This window comes from Phoenix dactylifera, chromosome 16 (genome assembly GCF_051530095.1).
Source record: "Phoenix dactylifera cultivar Ajwa chromosome 16, Ajwa_hap1_PhDact_Kaust_v1.1, whole genome shotgun sequence".
Taxonomy (NCBI): Eukaryota; Viridiplantae; Streptophyta; class Magnoliopsida; order Arecales; family Arecaceae; genus Phoenix; species Phoenix dactylifera.
This window is the reverse complement of record NC_143205.1, coordinates 24173497-24192392: the sequence shown is the minus strand read 5'-3', so window position 1 is coordinate 24192392 and position 18896 is coordinate 24173497. Positions and strand designations below refer to the sequence as shown.

The 18896-nt window shown below is 38.1% G+C and overlaps 1 protein-coding gene across 1 annotated transcript; it reads left to right on the top strand.

Annotated features, from left to right (window-relative positions):
- Positions 1–6191: 6191 nt before the first annotated feature.
- LOC103718253 (protein-tyrosine sulfotransferase) lies at positions 6192–17206 on the top strand. The gene is made up of 13 exons (XM_039115027.3): positions 6192–6634; positions 7949–8023; positions 8864–9041; positions 9182–9253; positions 11001–11289; positions 11863–12006; positions 12845–12949; positions 13035–13182; positions 14363–14415; positions 14511–14579; positions 14739–14858; positions 15672–15842; positions 16820–17206. The coding sequence occupies exons 1-13, from the start codon at positions 6493–6495 to the stop codon at positions 16961–16963; spliced, it is 1710 nt and encodes a 569-aa protein (XP_038970955.2). The 5' UTR covers positions 6192–6492; the 3' UTR covers positions 16964–17206.
- Positions 17207–18896: the final 1690 nt, after the last annotated feature.

Sequence of the window (18896 nt, the reverse complement as noted above, 5' to 3'; positions counted from 1 at the left end):
CGATCATCATGCTGAAGAATCAAGATACAATAGGTTCGATTCTTCGTGAAAACTCTTTGCACAGAATCTGGATGGTTGTTCATGTATTGGAGATGTCCCTCCGATCGTGGCTTCTCCACCTTTTAGACTCAACAACTGCAAGAAACTAATTTCAAAGAACTGCCACACTAAGTAGTGAAGGCCACGCTCCCTATTGGCCTATTAACTTTTATCTAGTTTCTACAATCGCTTGACCACCCGCATGCTTACTTTCAGTCTCTTGTTTCTCCCAGTAAATATGACTAGAGAGGTCGCCTGCCAGAATTGATGGCGAGTTCGGGGATTGCATTGGCCTACATTTGACAGGTACAACACCTTCTAGAGGCTTCAAATGCATATCGATTATGTAAAGAAGAAAAAATTCTACGAAGGAAAAAAAAATATTTACAATGAGACATAATGGCCGAAACCTAAGAGTTAGCCAAATTTTCTAGCAATTTGGAGGTCCTAGTTACAAAGATGAAGAAAGCTAAAAGCGATTTGTGAAAATTGCTCGGGATTTATGAGCTCATCTACATGTTAAAATACTCGATCAGTCATAATGAAGATATCATTGCAGCAGTGATCTATGTCTGGTCTCGATATGTTAGTCCTTTCCTTCTCTCTTGTGGCATGATGGGTCCGGCCATAAATTGGGCTCTCAAAGGCTTGTTTCTGACCAGAATTTAGATAACTTCCAGCCTTAGAGATGATCCACGATGTTTCATATGAAATCCCAAAGATGCAGGAATATGGCAATTCCTAGAGTATATCCAGAAAGGGGACCCATTGATAATTGAATTCGAACATTGCCCTTTCGATTTGATGCGGTTGTATAAGTATGTATTTTGAGTATGTTCTTTCAAATCACAATTACTTATGTGAAAATCGTGGTCACTTTGGCATCAGCATGTTGATTCGCTCTAGCTCCTTTTCTTCTGCAAGCTCTTATCGATCATTATCTAGCATGGTTGATAAGAACTCGACAATGTGGTTAGTGGTCTACTTTATTTTTTGCAGCTTTGGTTATTTGCGTATTCCTAAATTCAAGACCGTTGGACAAAGCTCTAATGATTCAGCTTGGCTGGTCGCTTACATTTGGCCATGAGTTACTTTTCAGTCAGAACTTTCATGTAGTTCTTCTTGGATTTGGACTTCAAAGGAGAAATTAAGTATTCTTTATATTATATATGCAGACTACTTTTAGAACGCACCCTAATTCTAACACTTGTGTATAGCCATGGTTTAGCTAGGCTGAAAATTTTCAGCCATTTCATGGCCTTGTGTTGGGGAACATCCCTTCGGCCTGCGGCCTCGTCCCCCTCGGGGGGATTTCCGGTGAATAAGTCTACCTAGAAGGGGGGAAGTGCTTTCTGCGCGGGTGCGTGGGAAGCACTTCATTCTTCAATTTATTCCCCCTGTGAGGGGGGGTAACTCCGGAGTGAAAGAGGTATCTCTCTATAAAAAGAGAGTTAGAACTTTCTGGAACAAACAGCGAAAGGTGGACAAATTTTTACTATGCCCTTCCGATCGAAAAAAAGAAGATAATTGCTCTGGAAAACTTGTGAAATTCATCTGATGGGCATTTCTTTCCATTGAATAGGAATCGCCCGGTCAACGGTGATAGCTTTGCAAGTCAAAAGTCCTTTCCTTGCATTGTTTATCGATAATTATCAGATCATCCTAGTAGAGAGGATTCTCTTGTCTATTAATTGATGGTTCAATGGGTTCCATGTAGTCATTCTCCTGGAAAGTTTCACCCTAACTTACTATCTTAGAGATTTTTTGGCATTCTATCCTACTGGTTGTGCTAAAAATATTTTTTAGAGATTTAAAATGATGGTGCATTGGATCCGTTTGGTATGTCATATCGAACTGATCAATCAATGACTTTGGTTTATCAAGACACAGGGATCAACCTTGCCTTGGTAAAATGACTTTACAAATTTCTTATAGGACGAGGATAAAATAAAAAAAAAAATCATCCGAAAAGAAAAGCAATAATTTATAGCAAAGTGTAACAGACCAACTATCACAAGGATAATTGAGTCCAAAACAAGGGATCTTTCAGAGTTAAATGATCATCACACCAAAGAATCAAGATACAAGAGATTTATGGAAAGCTCGCACCATGAAAATCTAGATAGTTGTTAAAGTGTGGGAGATGGTGCTCTAATTATGGCTTCACTCCATTTGAAGCTCGAAGATTGCAAGAAATCAGTTACAGGTGATTGCCTCACCTACTATCAAAGGTCACATTCCTTCTTAACTTCCAGTTAGTTGCTGAGCCACTTCACCACCCATATGCTAACTTTTGATAACTTGTTTCTCTACACCAAACACTAATCGATCTCAAACTCGAATATCCTAATCGTGGCTTCATAATTAAGCTTCATTAGTCGCATAGCCACGTATATAAATTATTGGGTAAACAGCAAAGAAGTGAGAATCATGCTGGTTGGCACCAAAATAAGTATTGTTATTTTAAAGGAGCATGAAATATGTAATACAGATCTGCATGCTGCTTTTCTTTTTACCTTTATATCGTTTTATTAATACAATTCGAGTCAAATCCATCGGAGACGTCATGCTCCACGCATCCAAACAAACTATCCTTTTGATATATTTATTTGGTAGAATTATTTATGTCTTGATTTATGCTGCTTTTCAACAATACTTGACAAAATGCTGGAGTCTCGAGTATTGTGTTTGACTTTGAATCGGTAAAGTGAGATGAGGCAAAACAAAATGTAACATAATTAAACTAACAAATTCAAAGAAATCCAGTAGGAACATCGAGAAATGGATATAATGATGCTCTAATGGATTTGCGTACCACTCTGTTGCTGCCGCAGGCGTGGAGGCCTCTACCTCAAACTATGACCCCATTCCATCTCTGGAGGGTCGTGTGGATTTGATTGAGATCACCGACGCCAAGATCATGCACATGATGGGCGATTATTACGATGCACTCCGAGGCATATGCGTTTTTTTTTTCGTTGTTTCCGAACAGGATGGAAAGAAGAACAGATATATGCATGAGCTAGATGGATAAGTATCCAGACGTGCATCGGAATGAAGAGGAGAAATAGGAGGATCCGTTTCTCTTCAACTTAAAAAAAATTTTAACAATCAGAATAGTACCTAAACTATTGAAGATATGGGTATGATGAAAAAGAAATCAGAAGTTGAAAGATAAAATTAAATTAATAATTCCACAGATTCATTCGGCTGACGAAAGGAAAGGTCCTCCCTCAATATTATAATTTTTTATTAATACGTCTCCAATTACGACATTCCTCTTCTAATCGTTTGTAGATGTTTTTTCTCCCTTTTGCCATGTACACCAGTTGATTGCGGCCATTATCCCCCTTGTTTCTTCGCCAGTTATTAACTTTGACTTCAAATTCTCAATCTTCCTCCAATCATATTGTACCACTAGGTAATTGCCTGGGGGGCACTTGTAGGCATTCGTATTTAGCCTGCAATTCAATAATACGTGAACTGAACGCGCATTAGTTTTTAAGCCTTCCCAACTAGCTGGGTTAGTCTCATATAGCTTGGACTTTGATGCATGACTCCATTTATCTTGTACGCTTAGATAACATTTCTCTCAGGCTGATACACCTCCACTGAGATTTTCGATCTATCCTTTCTAGCACACCTTATCCTTATTTGGGATGTCTTGGTACTGGAACTATTCAAATACCGGACGGGTCTGGGCTTGGGTTTTAAGCTCGGTAGGCCGAGCTAAGCTTGAAATCTAAACCCGCTCATGGCACCTGCCTATAATGTGTATAAAAATAATATATTTCACCTCGACCTAGATCACTTTGATGCCCTAGCCTATTTCGATGATGATTGATGGCATATTATCACCACGGTAGTGCCTTCCACCACTGAGCTTAGGTTTCTTCTTCTTTGCCTTCGTCTCTCCCTCTCCCTCTAAGTCATTATAGGGTTTGGCATTGGGGCATGGAGGGCAGTGGAAATCGGGCTAGGGTCCACCAAGTTGTGACGGCATTAGAGGGCAATGGAAATCGGGCTGGGGTTCGCCGGATTGTGAAGCTGTAGTGGGTGCAAATTCCTTCTCACACACGAAAAATTAGATCTTCCAATCACCACCGGGAAGCAAAGAGTGTGGCTAATCACCGCCATCTAAGGATTCGAATTTCTAGCCATCATAGACTCTAGTCTCCAATCATTTGCTATATCTAGTAGATAGAGGCCAACTAGGCTTTGATGATCTTCACCACTGTGCGAGCTCTCGACCATCCAGTATTTCAGCCATTGATATGCCAATTCAGATTTCAGCATTCTCCATCGTTGGCGCCCAAACCTTCACTTTTGCTTCTTTGATGGCACCGTGATGACGTTCTCGAGGAAGACCTTAAGGATGCCTCTTGTCTCCTCATAGATGAAGTCGCTGATGCGCTTCACATCTTCATGCTGTGCGAAATGCTGTGGATGTTGTCCCAAAGGAGGGAGGACCTTATGACGATGCTTCGCACTACCCTTCTTCAAATCCTTGCATCCTAATATCTCCTTAGAAATCTCTCTTTTCCTCTTCGGTCCGACTCTTCCTCCTCTTTTGCTATTTGATGATCATCTCTCATCACCCTAGCCCACATGGTTCAAAAAACTTGAGGCCCTATCCAAAAGCCAAAGCTATCAGGCTCAAGCCTAGGAAGCAAGCTCGAAGGCCGAGTTCGGCTAGGCTCAAGCTTGGCTAATTTTGGTCATACTTGGAGCCGAGCCAAGCTGAGCCTGAACTTGGCCTCATAAGCAGGTCTACTTGGTACCTAACCCCTTGTTTTGGCTGAGATTAATTGGCTTGCTTTAATACTGCGACTCAACAATGGTCCGTGATGGGTCACATGTCACTTTTGCATCACATCTCAATCTTTGGTCAAGATATGGTGTAAGCAATATGTTTGGGCATAATAGGCAATAGAGGGGGTGTTTCGGCAACTTCAACTGGACTCTAAATTATGCAAAGGCTAGACTCATAGTTGGTCTAAACTTTAATTTGATCATAGATCTAGTCCAAGCTCAATTTGAGCCATTAAGGTTGGGTCCAAAAGTCTGTCCCCAAATTGGCTAGCCTTAGACTCATTTTTAGCCGTGTTCTTGCAACACGTAAAAATAGAGAAGTGAGGCACGATGCCTCATATGTAGTATTATGCAATGCCAACTTTCATGATGTGTCACACATGACAAGCGTTTGACTATCCACATTTCTAACTCTTCCTATACATCTTCTGTATTTACTCAAGTATTGCTTCTTATGCAAGCATGCGTGATAATTTGAGAGCACGCTCGCCACGTTCAAGTTCTTTCTACAATATTTATCTACTATCATTTTTATTTCAATTAACTTTTACTAATATTTAGATTGTGTATTTGTAGAATTTATTAATTTATTTTAGTTAGAAATGCGTATTGTATGTGTTATGTTATGGGTTTGCTAACAACTAATCAACTACGCATCCCAACTTTGGTAATAATATATTAGAAATAGTTCATCCATAATTATAAAAGGGCAAGCAAACAAATACAGGTAGTATCCCCTGCGCGAATGGATTTCTTCCATTTTCTTCGCTCGCCTGAGAGCGGATTAATATTTTAAAAACTAGATCGGACGTCGAACAGTTTTATTGGCCGGTTCCAAGTTCAACCGGTTCATAGAACATGATGTCATAATTTAAGATTTTATTATCTAAATTCATAAAAATTAAAAATAGAAAAAAAAGTGAAAATGAAGAAAATGCTATAACCCTAGTCCTATAGTGACAAGTGCAGCAGAGTTTTTTTTTTTTTTTGATTCTATTTGTTTATTAGTTTGGGCTTTTGGGTTTGGAGTAATAAATTAGTAATTCAAGTTTTAAGATTAAAATATTTAAGCTCAAAATTCTAGCCTAGATATTAAATTTCTATGATTTATCCGGTCGAACTGGTTTATCGGGTTTTTGGTTTAGGAGGTATATACCGGATCGGTTGGCTGGTTTCTGGTTCAATCAGTTGAATGGGCTGGTTCGGTCTGGTTCTAACCACAATGTAGTGGGTGGACCGTATCTGGCCCCTCGGTTCACCTTTGTTCCTGCAGTGTCTAAAATCCACATCTATTATCTAATTATCTAATTATCTAATTATCAGTTGGGTCGGGGTCATTCGGTTCAACGAGGCGACCCGGGGCAAGACCGTGAGTCAAAGGGTTACTGCTTCTTTTTTGGTTTTTTTTTTTGTTTTTTCTGGCTTCTCAATTCTCCTCCTCCTGCTCCTGGGACGGAGGCTAGACTAGGCCAGAAGAGTAATAGAACGTGGCTGGGTCGGAGCGCGGTCGTGCGGGGATTCGTCGGCCCGGGTCATGCCCTTAGCCGGTCAACGATGCGCCTCTCCTTGTGTCCGAAACCATAATAATGGCAATCGATCTTTTCTCTCTTCCCTCTCTTCCAGTCGGGGATCGACTGCTGCATGCGGCGCGGCTACCCAGGAAGAGGAGGAGGAGGCATCGGATGTTGGTTTCTGCGGCTCCTCTGTCCTCGGGCCCCCTGTCTGCCGGATTTCGATCACGCCGCGCGGATTTATGAGCACGAGGTGTCCCGTTCCGAGGCCGGTAACACTTCTTGACCCACCCCCAAGCAAGCTCAAATCTTTTTCTTTGCCCTCCCCCTTCCCTCTCTCTGCGATTGGGAATTGCGTTCTTCTTTGGGGTTTTAGGGGAGGCGAGATTGGCTAGGGTTTTTTTCCTGGAGTTGCTCCCTTTCGAGTTCGGTCAGGGGTTCTAATCTTCGATATAAATTCTTCTTTCTTTCTCCCTTTTTGCCCTAAAGACTCCCCTCCCTTCTTTTCTTGGACCGTGTTTTGTTTGATTCGTCAAAGATTTCGTTCTTTGTCTTGGGTTTGATTCCTCCTTCCATTACGTTCCTTTCCACTTGGTTGGTGCTTGGATGTCTGGGAATCGCGCCTTTGCCGGTTAGCTCTGGGATTATTTGGGGAACCGGTCAAAGGTTTTGTTTGGTTTCTTGCTTTTTGTATGAGCTTCTTGGAAGTACTCCCTCTCAGCGCTTTCTTCTTGTTTCCATTTACGAATTTTTCCTTAATCTCGTTCTTTGACAGTTTTGCGATTCATGCATGATCGATGTGATTCCCGTTAGCAATATTCTGATTTCTGCTGCACGTGCAGGGTTTTGCTTTTCCTTTTCTTTCTCTTAAAAAAAAAAACCCCGCATTTTTGTGATTTTAGAAAGTCTCTTGAAACCATCTACCTTCTGTCTTTGCTTAAATCACCATCCTTGTCATTATTATTATTATTTATTATTATTATTTAGAAAATAAAGCTTTGAATGCAATAATAGATAAAAACTTTTGCTGCCAGAGTGCAGTGCGCATGAAGAAATATCCAGATGATATAGTTGGCAAAGCATGAAAGTAGTGTTAGTTTACGCTAATGCTATGGCCAAATGCCCCCGTCAGCAAAGACTTAACAGAAGCCGCACGGATGCAAGTAACTCTTCAGTATTCTAAGCCCTAGTGGCAAATTGGCCACTCAAATTTATCACCTATATCGTTTCTTCAATTATTCAGGAATGATGACTTATTTTGTTGTCAGTATTTCAGAAGATGGTATAAATGGACTTAATACACCGAAGTCTTTTTATGTTAAATTGTTATGGGTTCAATATTGTGCTTATATTTGTAAAGTTTTATCATGGGGTTCTCAGCCCGTTTTCAGATGGCTTGCTGTTTTTTATTTTCGTTCTTTGTTATTAAATGAAAACATTGTTTAGGATTATTCTTCTCTTGTTGCAAGTTGCAGCTGTCATCATTGCACATACTTCCTGCTCCTTCTGCTGTCTCTTTTGCCAATTCTTTCATTTGACATAATCATCATTCTGATGAAGTGTTTTTTGGCCTTTTTATTGTGTAGATATAGCTGGACCAGGAAGGATGGGAATGGCATGGACTTACAGATTTGCCATGTTACTGATATTTCTTTCATTGGGTATGTCTGTGTGTAGCTTCTGCTTCTGCCATGTTACAGATCTGCTTATACTTCTTCTTTTTCTCAAGCATTTTTTATATACTCATTTTTTCATCTTTGACATTTTCAACCATTTTTTCTGCTCTCTTAATTTGATCTATTTTTTAATTGCATAATGTAGCTTTCTTTAATATCTGATTGTAGCATCATGCGAATAATGTATCCCAGCTTTTCTTTGAGCGCAAAATCATTATTTTTCTTGCTACTCTGTGAACTTGTGTCACATCCTGTAGTTTCCCTTCAAACTTACCAGCTAATAGAGTACTTATTAACTAGCCATATCTATTGGATCTTCTCTATATCACTTTTATGTCAAACCTGGAGAAATTTCTTATTGTCGAGTAATATCTATATTCTGTACTAGAATTTTCCCTACATCATATCATTTAAGCTGAAACTTGACAAAATTGTCAGGTTCACAAAGAGTAGTTTGAAACATGTATACTTTTAGTTGGTCTTGAAATTACTGCAACCTCAAAATAGTTAGGTTAAGAAAGACTTTTCTGAAATACATTTACTTTTTATATAGTCTTGAAAATTAATCTAAACCTTAAAAGTCTCTTTATGGATGACTGATTTCAGACAATCCAGTAGTTCAATATTAGCAATATGAGTGTACACCATTAAGTCTTCAAACCTGCACTTTCTCAATTACTTTCTTTCAAACTCTTACTTTACATGAAATTGAGATTCTGATTTCTTAGAATGCTTGGATCGTGTTTCACCAGTCGTTGGTGAGTCATACATGATGCATATATGATAAGTGGACTAATGAATGTTGGAATTTCTATGATTGTCCAGTTTCTACTTTATCACCGGTTTCTAGCAATGGAAATGATTACTTCCACTGTGAAAGCATAGTTAGGAATTGGGCAGATTTTTCAAGTGAAAGTGGAATCCGAGAAGATAAATCAACTCTAAAGGATTTGTTATTCTTTCTACATGTTCCCAGGACTGGTGGGCGTACATATTTCCACTGGTAAATGGTTCGAGCATTGTTGTTGATGGTTGAAGTCTGTGCCTTTTTTTTTATTTTTCAATTCCAAGAAGACTGTGCCAGATCATGATATACCTTTGTACCAACACTGTACTGACATATACTGTAATTATACATGACAGCTTCTTGAGAAAGCTTTATACAAGTGCTCAAGAATGTCCACGCTCCTATGACAAATTGCGTTTTGATCCCAGGTAATTATGCCTGATCTGCAGTACATTATATTTAAAAATCTTGATTGACATTTGTTAGCTCTATATGTCAAAAGGATCTGTTCAGTTGATGCAGTTTTAGTATTCTTGTCTCAAAGTAGTCAACATGCTCCTTTACCATTTTACAAGCTTGTTTCTGACAGCCTGGGGCAATTCAGGTCAATCAATTCTCGTAAAAAAAACAAAGAAGCTGGAATGCATGGAAGCATCTATTGGAGTTATCTTAAAAATGCAAAAATAAGAGGCGATATCTATTGGTTTATTGGTTGTGTTATAAAGAAGGAATGCTGGTATGAGCTTAACATGGTTGCGGTTATCTGTGGCAGCAGGACACACTTCATTTGAACTTTGCACTCCTAGATGGCACAAGCCCTATGATGGTTTATTGTTTAGATTGTTAGGCAATATGGAAAGTTCAACCAAACCAGATTAATGTAGTAAAAAGGAAAATGTTGATAGTATGAAGGGTAAAGCGAGGAATTAACATATAAGAGGAGGTGCAAGGGTTGGTTCAATTGAGGGCATTTTGATAGAGAATCAATTTAGAGGGTACGACATGTGCATTTAAAAACTGTAGAGGCTTTAGTTGGAACAGGTGCTTGATTTTATATTCGAGGGTCTAGAAAAAGGTGAGATCATTTATTTAGCATGGACCATAGTTGTGACTGGGAAATATTGTAAACTCACACTAACAATGGAGTTGGTCTTTAAGAGGATTAACTGGTGAAGGATGGTTGGTAAGACCAGCTTCAAGTACTTGAGATAAAGCTTGTTTGTTGTGGTTATAGCTATTGAAAGATGCTTGATATGAGCTCAGAATCATTACGAACTAGATTTTAAATATCAATACCAAACTCCTTACTGATTTTCCTTCTGAATAGTATGGTATTGGTACAGTACTGGCATCGATTATAGATACTGAAATTGAAGGCATTAAAATGATTGAAAATCCATGGGAACTGACTGCTACAGTCAGTAGGTACCGTTGGTATGCATTTGGTATGGCCAGAACATTACCAATACAGCTGATTTCAGCATCTTGACACCTGTTTTGGTGCTGGTTTTATGTCAGAATGGTATTGTAGAAATGTCACCATACTGATCCATGGGTTTTTGAATCCATGATTAGGTACAATTGTTGAATGAGAGATTAGAGCTGGTGCATCGCCCGAGATACAATATTTTGGCTACTTTGTGTTTGATGTACTTTGACTTAAACATTGCCATGCTATTCTTCACCATAGTTGCAACTTTGTTATGTAGGGAACCTTTCAACAGAGTGGGATGATGCTGAATCATCGAAAATGTAGAAACTGCCGTAAGAAATTCAGTGGCATTAAAACTAAAAAAGTACTAGATAAATAATTCAAAATACTGATATATTTTTTTTGTACTTACATCATGAAGAACAAGTATGGAGAAGAGGAAAAAAAGCAGTAACGATAACTAAAAATAGCATCAACTGTCATAGAATCCAAGAGTATTACTACTTGAATGGTCCTGACATTTGAAATGCTTCAACGTATATGCTGAACAAAAAATAATCTTTTGATCAATTGGTGTTTCTTCCAATAATTCAGAAAGATTGGCTTCTTTATTTTGAAATTTAGGCCTCATATGCTCCAGTTATCTTCTTCTTCTGTTATTCTAGGTTTGGGAATTATACTTTAATGTATATGGCTATACCATTGAGTGTTTAGACTGATAAACTTAATTTGTTTCTGTCTAGCAAACCAAATTGCAGGCTGATGGTTACTCATGATGACTATAGTTTGATGTCCAAACTGCCCAAGGACAGAACCTCAGTGGTAACAATTCTAAGAAATCCAATTGATCGTGTATTTAGTACATATGAATTCTCTGTGGAAGTTGCAGCAAGGTTTCTTGTGCATCCAAATTTAACTTCAGCAACACAAATGTCTGGACGATTACGCCCTAAAACTCGTGGTGTAAGCACATTGGATATATGGCCTTGGAAGTACTTGGTTCCTTGGATGAGGGAGGACTTATTTATCAGGGTATATTTACATTTTAAATTTGATTTTTTCCCCATTGCTGGTAACGTTCCCTATGGAGGGTGAGTTTGCTTGCCTAATTTTGATAATGTGTGAAATGGTGCTTAGGAAATGTCTGAGACCAAAAATACAATTATTCTTTTGTTTGTGTGGTAATCTCATATGGTCATCCAATCTCCTATTTTCTTCTCCATCTTCTCTCTTCTCGCTAATCCTTCAGGTTTTCCTTCACTTTACTATATCATCTTCCTATTTTTCCTTTTAATCTTTTTTGAATATATTTAGAAGATGTCTGATCAATATTATGCACAACTTGGTTGAAAACCTTGTTCCAGTACTTTGATATAACTTGATTATCTGTTGTTCTGCTAATCCATAGATTTTGTGGAATTTAGTATTAGGCCACACTTGTGTACCTGGTAACTATAGCTAGACTGCCTGAAGAAATTGGAGTTGCATCATTATTATATGAAATATAATTTTTATAGCCATCACTTCTCTGATCGCAAAGTAGATGTCATGAGGTTTTTAGTTCTCTTTTACTATCGACTAATTTTTTTTTTTAAAATAACCTAGAGGGATGCTAGGAAACTTGGGAAGCTTAGAGAGCTTAGTGAAGCCCATGATTCATACAATATGGAAGACATGGTTATGCCTTTGCATGAGTTTATCAATGATCCTTTAGCTCATGAGATCATTCACAATGGAGCCACCTTCCAGGTATGATAACAGTTTTCCAATAATTAGCTTCTCTCTTTTTAATGCTGCATCTTCTTGTAGAGTCTACACTGATATCTCAACTGAAGTAGAAATTTTCATAAATTGTCCTATTAAAGCCCTATTGGGGGTGGTGCCTTTTTTCCCTCCGTGTGTGCATACGTGTGCACATTTTGTACCAGTGAAGTACTCATGTGATTGTAATAGCTTTGCTTATTTCTTTGTTCAATAGTAGCATTTTGAATTCATGTTATTGTCTAAAAAAGGTGTTTTCAAAATTGATGAAATGCCTGAGGAATCAATATTGATCGAGTCAGATCAATTTATCAATTTCTAGGTCCCTGTTCTGTAACACCTCTAATTTTGCATTATGCATTCTATAATTGGAAATACTTTCAGCCTTCTTTCACTTATGAGATTGCATTTGTGAAATACAAACAGAATAAGCTAGATGGCAATAGGAATATTCACATGAAATGGCAATAGGAATAATCACATGAAATGGCAATAGGAATAATCACACTGAACACTGGAATTTTAATATGATTCAGCTTCTGCGGTGCTGCTGTTGGTCTCTTAAGTTTAGGCCTTAGAACACAGCATGTTCGTGAAGTATTAGTTTGTGCACAAATGCTTAAAATCCTTAACTTTCCTATAAACCCTGACTTACTAAAATCACAATACCCCAGTGAATGTAGGACGTTGCCTCATATGTATTTGTTAGTTTTACAATTTTTTGTATTTGTTAGTTTTACAATTTTTGTCTTTCAAAAGAAACACCACCACCTTTCATAAATATATGTTTCGTTTGCTGTCTATACTTCTTCCTTTACATCAACAGGTAGCAGGGCTTACAAACAACTCTTGTTTAACGAAATCACATAAGGTGCGTCGTTGTGTGAGAAAGCACCCAGAACTTGGCCATTTTGTACTTGAGGTTGCTAAGGTACATAGAAATAAACAATGCCTTACATTATACACTCCAATCTTTGTTGATCAAGGTGCAAGTTACCAGCTTATGAATCCTACAGAGTAGATTGGATCATATGTTATATATTGGCCTTACTGAAGATCACAAGAAATCTGCTACAATGTTTGCCAATATGGTTGGTGCTCAAGTGCTTTCCCAATCAGAAGCCTTAAACTCTAATATGGAACAGGAGGCATCCAATACCACTGGTATGTTTGCTGCGAGAGTTACATTGATAGTTCTTTCTTCATGCGTGCATTAGAATTCTGTATAGATTTACATATGGCATGCAACAATTATAAAAGCCGTAATAATGTATATCTATGCTATTCTCTCTCTTTCTCTCTCACATGCACACACACCCTACAGTTGCATTCAAGCGGTGCATGTGAATCCATGTCTGAAATATTTGCATGCATGTTTGATGTTATCAGGATATTGTGAAGGTGATTGCATGCATATTTGATGTTACCAGGATATTGTGAAGGTGATTGCTGGATTTTATTTTATTTCCAATCTTGTTCGGCTTTTATGTTAGTTTTATGTTGTGTTTTCTGTTCAGTGTGTTCTTTTATCATAAAGTTGAAATTGGGTGACCTACTTTTAATTTTGAGGGTCTAGATTAATTATAGGGTGGAAAGTTAAAAAGTGGCATCTCTGCAATCTTTTCAGTTGTGATCTCATTGCTGAGCTGGATAATAGAGCATAGGGAAGATCATGAGAGAATGGTAGATGGATGCTCAACCCCCTCATGAGTCTGCTCACCCCTTACTGACCTCTCCTCTTATCTCCTAGTTGCTTCGAGGTTGGTCACTCATTGAGTCACTTTAGGGATTTTTTTCCTTATATTTTGTTAGTTTATATTTATATGATGTCCAAGATCTGTAGTAAAAAAGTGGCATAATTTGGAGAATAAAAGAGTATTCTTTGTCCTTTTGGAGCAACATTTGTGCAGATTTTCCTTCTTTTGCCTGCTAAATCTTCTCATTCCTCGGTGTATTCCTTCCTTTTCTAACTATTTCATTTCTCTCAGAACTTGCTATTATTACTTCTATAACTTAATTTCAGACCAACTTTGAAATTGATTCAGCAATGGAACAATTCAAATAATCTCATTCACACAGGGCTACATCAATATCTTTTAGTGGGATATTTACCTAGTTTCCTTTCGATTTATGAACTCAGCAGGACATGTAGGAATATCTTTAGTTTAGACAGGTGGCTGTATATATGGATTAGAGACAGGTGGATCTTGAACCTAGAACTCTTTTAACGATGGTTGAATGGTTCAATGACCATTTTATGAGACGGATAATATTCTGTACATTAGCATTGAAGAATTGAAAAGTAAACATAATTTTTACTTTATGTGTGTTTCCCTCTTTGCAGAATTGAGCTCCGCTTTTCCAGATCCCGAGACTGATGGATCAAATCAGGTTCAGGTAATCCTCGATGGATTCACTATGTGCCATGAACATGATCATGTCTTGGAGTAATTCTCAACAATTGTTTCTCACACCCTTTGTTTTCATGATAGCATAGCACCAACGGCCAACACGAAGGCAAGGTTCCTTCTCCATCGGATGTTGAACCAGCAAAAGAAAATGTAACAGAAGTTTTGATGTTCATTTTATATGATTATAATATCGACCCAATATCTATTGATTTTTCTTTGATTAAAAGATTAACCTTATTGTTTTTCTCATCTTTATTTATATTTAATCTCTTTACTTTTTAGCTGATGTTTTATTTTGATCTACATCAGATGACAGTTGGAAAGCTGATGGAAGCTTATGAAGCATGCATTTCTACTTTACGAAAATCTCAAGCAAATCGGCGTACTATGTCTTTGAAAAGAATTGCTCCTGCAAATTTTTCAAAGGAGGTAAGGTGCTGAAGGCAGTCCATAGGAGATTTGGGAGTCGGAATTATATACATATATTTTTCTTTTTAGACAATACATTACATTAGCTTGTATTGGTGTGAACTAATGGTAATTTGCAAGCTCTCTGAAAGCCACTCCCCCAAACATGACAGAAAAGTTCTGCTTTACATATTTTATTTGATCAGCAAATTGGGGTATAGTCCACCGGTTGCACCACTCTATACAGGTGGAGGTTCTGGGGTTGAATCTCAGTGGTGTCGGTTTCCAAGTAGTTGAGAGAGAGAGAGAGAGAGAGAGAGAGAGAGTATTTCTACTGGAAACTCCCCCTTCCAGTATCCTGATGACTTATTTTATCATTCTGACTGCAATATGTTCACTACATATCGTGGAACCGCCATTGACATGAGATTGTTAAATATGGGAGATGCCTTCCACAATTTGAACTTTTTCAGATGGTATTACATGCGCATCGAGACTTAATTTTACCTTACATATGCATAGATAAATGCTTGTGTGCGTGCATGTGCATGTGTGCACCTGCTACTCTTTCTTTATACAGCATTATTTCAAATAAGAGCATGTTATGCCTATGGTCTAATGGTCAGCATATTGGCATTTGTGTAAATTTGATCGTCAAATTTGGATGTAAACTGGCAATTGCTTCTACGATTATTAATGCAGATTGCTCTAAGGAAATTTTAATAGGAATTGGCATTTTATTGCTTTATTTTGCAAGGAGTCTAATATTTATTCACTTGGTTTAGAAATGGTTGCATTTTTTGTGCAATTGAATGTGGAAATTGGATTTTGCAGGCACGTCTCCTGGTTCCTGAAACAGTTGTGCAGCAGATTTTATCACTCAACAGTCTTGATGTGGAACTTTATAAGCATGCCCAGGAGATCTTCATGCAGCAGCAGAAACATCTGACACAAAGTGCTCCAGAAATTTTCATGCAGCGTCAAGGACAGCCGATGGCTGAAGGGGTCAGTCCTACCTCATACTAGAATTCATATTTACAAGCAGTAAACCTTGTTCCTTGGATATTATCTCACTCAAAGTTTTACAGAAGTGGCCTCAAGTTTGCTAAACAAATTGGGGTTGTATTCATTGGCTTGGTTCTCTCTTATTTTGCAGCAGATGTCCTATTTTGTCTTATTTCCAATGTGTGTCGAATTGTCTTCTGAAAGTTGCTGTAGAGTCTGTAAAGAAAAAGGATCAAGTTAAAATTTACACAATATGAAGCTTGCTGCAATGCTTGTATGTTTTGTGTAATACAGATCAATTTCTAAGGGACTAGAATTAGTAGTTATGATACTCATCGTAATTGAATTTGCCAACTATTCATCAGTTGAATAAATGGTTGTCAATATATTCCAAGTACTTTATTTTTCGGATTTTCACAAACTTTCAACTACATGAATTTATAATTTACAGCTTTTTTGTGGTGTTTACTCAGTAATTTAGCTTTTGATTTTCTTTATTTTTCTTTTTTTTTTTTTTTGCTGCTGTTTGACATTGTTGATCTTGTCTCCTGCTTTTGTTGTCTTCTACATGTACTGCTTTAGCAACAATGCAAGAAATAGTAATATATGGCACCTGAAACTTTTATTTTTTCAATTGTTCCTTGTTCTTCCTGAACTGTTCGGTGAATTCTGCTTTTTCGGAACCTAACTTTTATTGTTTTAATTCTCCCCAATTCTTCCTGTATTATTGGTGAATTATATGTTTTCTGATTCTTCAATTTTTGAGCAACAGTAATGCCAAAGGTTACATATTGTATTATGACCTAAGTGTGTTGACACAATTTTCTGATGGATCTAGTATGTCAGTTTTACCTGTCACATTGTTTAAGAACTTAGTCTATAAATAAAAGCCTAGAATAAAATGAGAAATTCAACATTCCTCATGCTTAATATTCTTGTCTCTCTCTCTCTCTCTCTATCTCTCTGCGTTGTTGCAGGAACAGCAGAAGAATATGCATGACATTTTATATGGATGCTCGCCCTGGAGGATTGTTTTGTTAGCTGTAGCAGTCCTTTTAGTCGTCGTTCTTGTTGTACTGGTTGTATCTACAAGGGGAAGGACGTCTAAACTGAAGGTATGAAAGATGATATTATCGAGTTTTCTTTAAAAAAAGAGAATGATATGTTGACAGCTGTTTGTATATGAAATGGACGTTGAGAAGGCAAATGGGAAGCATTGCCTTCTGGTTTTGGGACAGCCGTCTATTTTGTTGGCAGACGAGCAGGAAGTTGCGACTTGGGTTTCGGAATCATTGTCATCTCTGATGGGTTTTATTCTGTTAATCCTTTTTTTATTATAGAAAAAATCCTGCAATCGTTGCCTATGATCTGTTGATTTAGGCTCTCCGGATGTCAGAACGTATTAACTATCGACAAGATGTGCGCCGCAACAGCAAGTCACACGAAACAAAGCTGGGTTATTTGGATGTTGGAATCAAATATTCGTCGTTTGTGAAATTTAGTACAAGAAAGGGGGGAGTGCGGTAGAGAGAGAGAGAGAGAGAGAGAGAGAGAGAGAGAGAGAGAGAGATGTGAGTAGGGAACTTTCAATTTCCATGGCTTCAGATTTTCTTCGACAAAGACAAATCACCTTTTAACTAGTTTATTTTTAAAATCCAGGATCTATGGCTCTATAAACCAGGATTAACGTTTACTCTCCGTGCCATTCACTGCTAGAATGTAAGCAACCCATGTTACATTCCATACCGTAACACAATGATCTGTCCTCCTTGCATCCAAACAGCCCCTTCGCAGCCCTAGGTTTGGCTATAACCAAGCTCTTGGATCGCCTATGGTCCGAGCTCGAGACTTGGTGGAATTATTTTCTTTCGGCAGATGGAGGAACATTATTTGATCAAAAGGAAATTTCGTGCAGGTATTCGTTCTCAAACTCAAAGGTCGCAAAGTAGAACCTAGCTTGAGTTTGGAGCTGGATCATGAAACCGGTCGGATAGATGTATTTTGGTGAATTTTTATATCAGCAGTGCAGTCGACTGAGATAACTGAAAGAAGTCATACCGTACCCCAGATAATATGTTTGCGTACAAAATGACAATCTTTTTATATAGCTTCTGATGTTCATAGACATTGGGCAAACACCTTCTGACCCTCATAGACAAACCTTTTACATAACTTTTTGAAAGCAACGTTGTTCCACCAATCTTGCCGACCTTAAATCTAATTTCTTCAAGAGGCTGTCTACCTCATACCAAACAATTTCCGGAGAGAGAAAATAGGATATCCTTAAGTATTAATTTGTAAACTAATCCACTGAATGACCAGTTAAGCTTGAACCATCGAGCCACCCACTTGGTTTTATACGACATAATTGCAGTTATGAAGTCTCTCAATCGACTAATTAATTTGTTCCTGTGGGGTGAAAATCTGATGCCCTGGCAATTAGAGCACCTTCTTGGCATTGGGACAAGTGGCTCGATGGACTCATGGGGCCAAAGCCACGTGATGCGACGTGCGGAGGGAGAGGAGCACATTCAGCAAGCAGCGGCTCATGGCCGGGGGGGGGGGGGGGGGGGGGCCTTCAAGCTATGATGGTGTAACAACGAAAGATTTATTAAAGTTCCTTGGCGGCAGCCATGGGAAACTGCCAACGTCATCAAGATAATCCCTGATTTCTTCTTTTAACCAAGGGGTGTCTGTTTCGTGCATTTATGTTTGCATGCCCACAGCAGCCCATAGTGAAGTTGGTTTTCCGTCTTTCTTACTTTTTTCCCGCAAAAATGTTTCCCCTAATCCGGTTCATAAACTTTGGTTATTGCTAATCTCAGAATATGAGAGATGACTGATTCATTTGAGATTGGGGGACCCAAATAATAGGAACACAAGATTAATATACGATGACAGTAAAATCAGCTACACCATGTCACCATGATGACAAATATCCAAAGTAATGATTGTTTATAGGAAACAATATCATTCGACAAACATGATAATTTGGTAATATCTAGAGGAAAAGATTAACCATATCTCAGAACTTCAAAATGAGAGGAAAGATTA

Coding starts and splice junctions, on each gene's coding strand:
- LOC103718253 (XM_039115027.3), top strand. CDS start 6,493: ATGCGGCGCGGCTACCCAGGAAGAGGAGGAGGAGGCATCGGATGTTGG. Junction 9,042..9,181: donor GGGCGTACATATTTCCACTG/GTAAATGGTTCG, acceptor TATACATGACAG/CTTCTTGAGAAAGCTTTATA. Junction 14,580..14,738: donor TTGAACCAGCAAAAGAAAAT/GTAACAGAAGTT, acceptor GATCTACATCAG/ATGACAGTTGGAAAGCTGAT.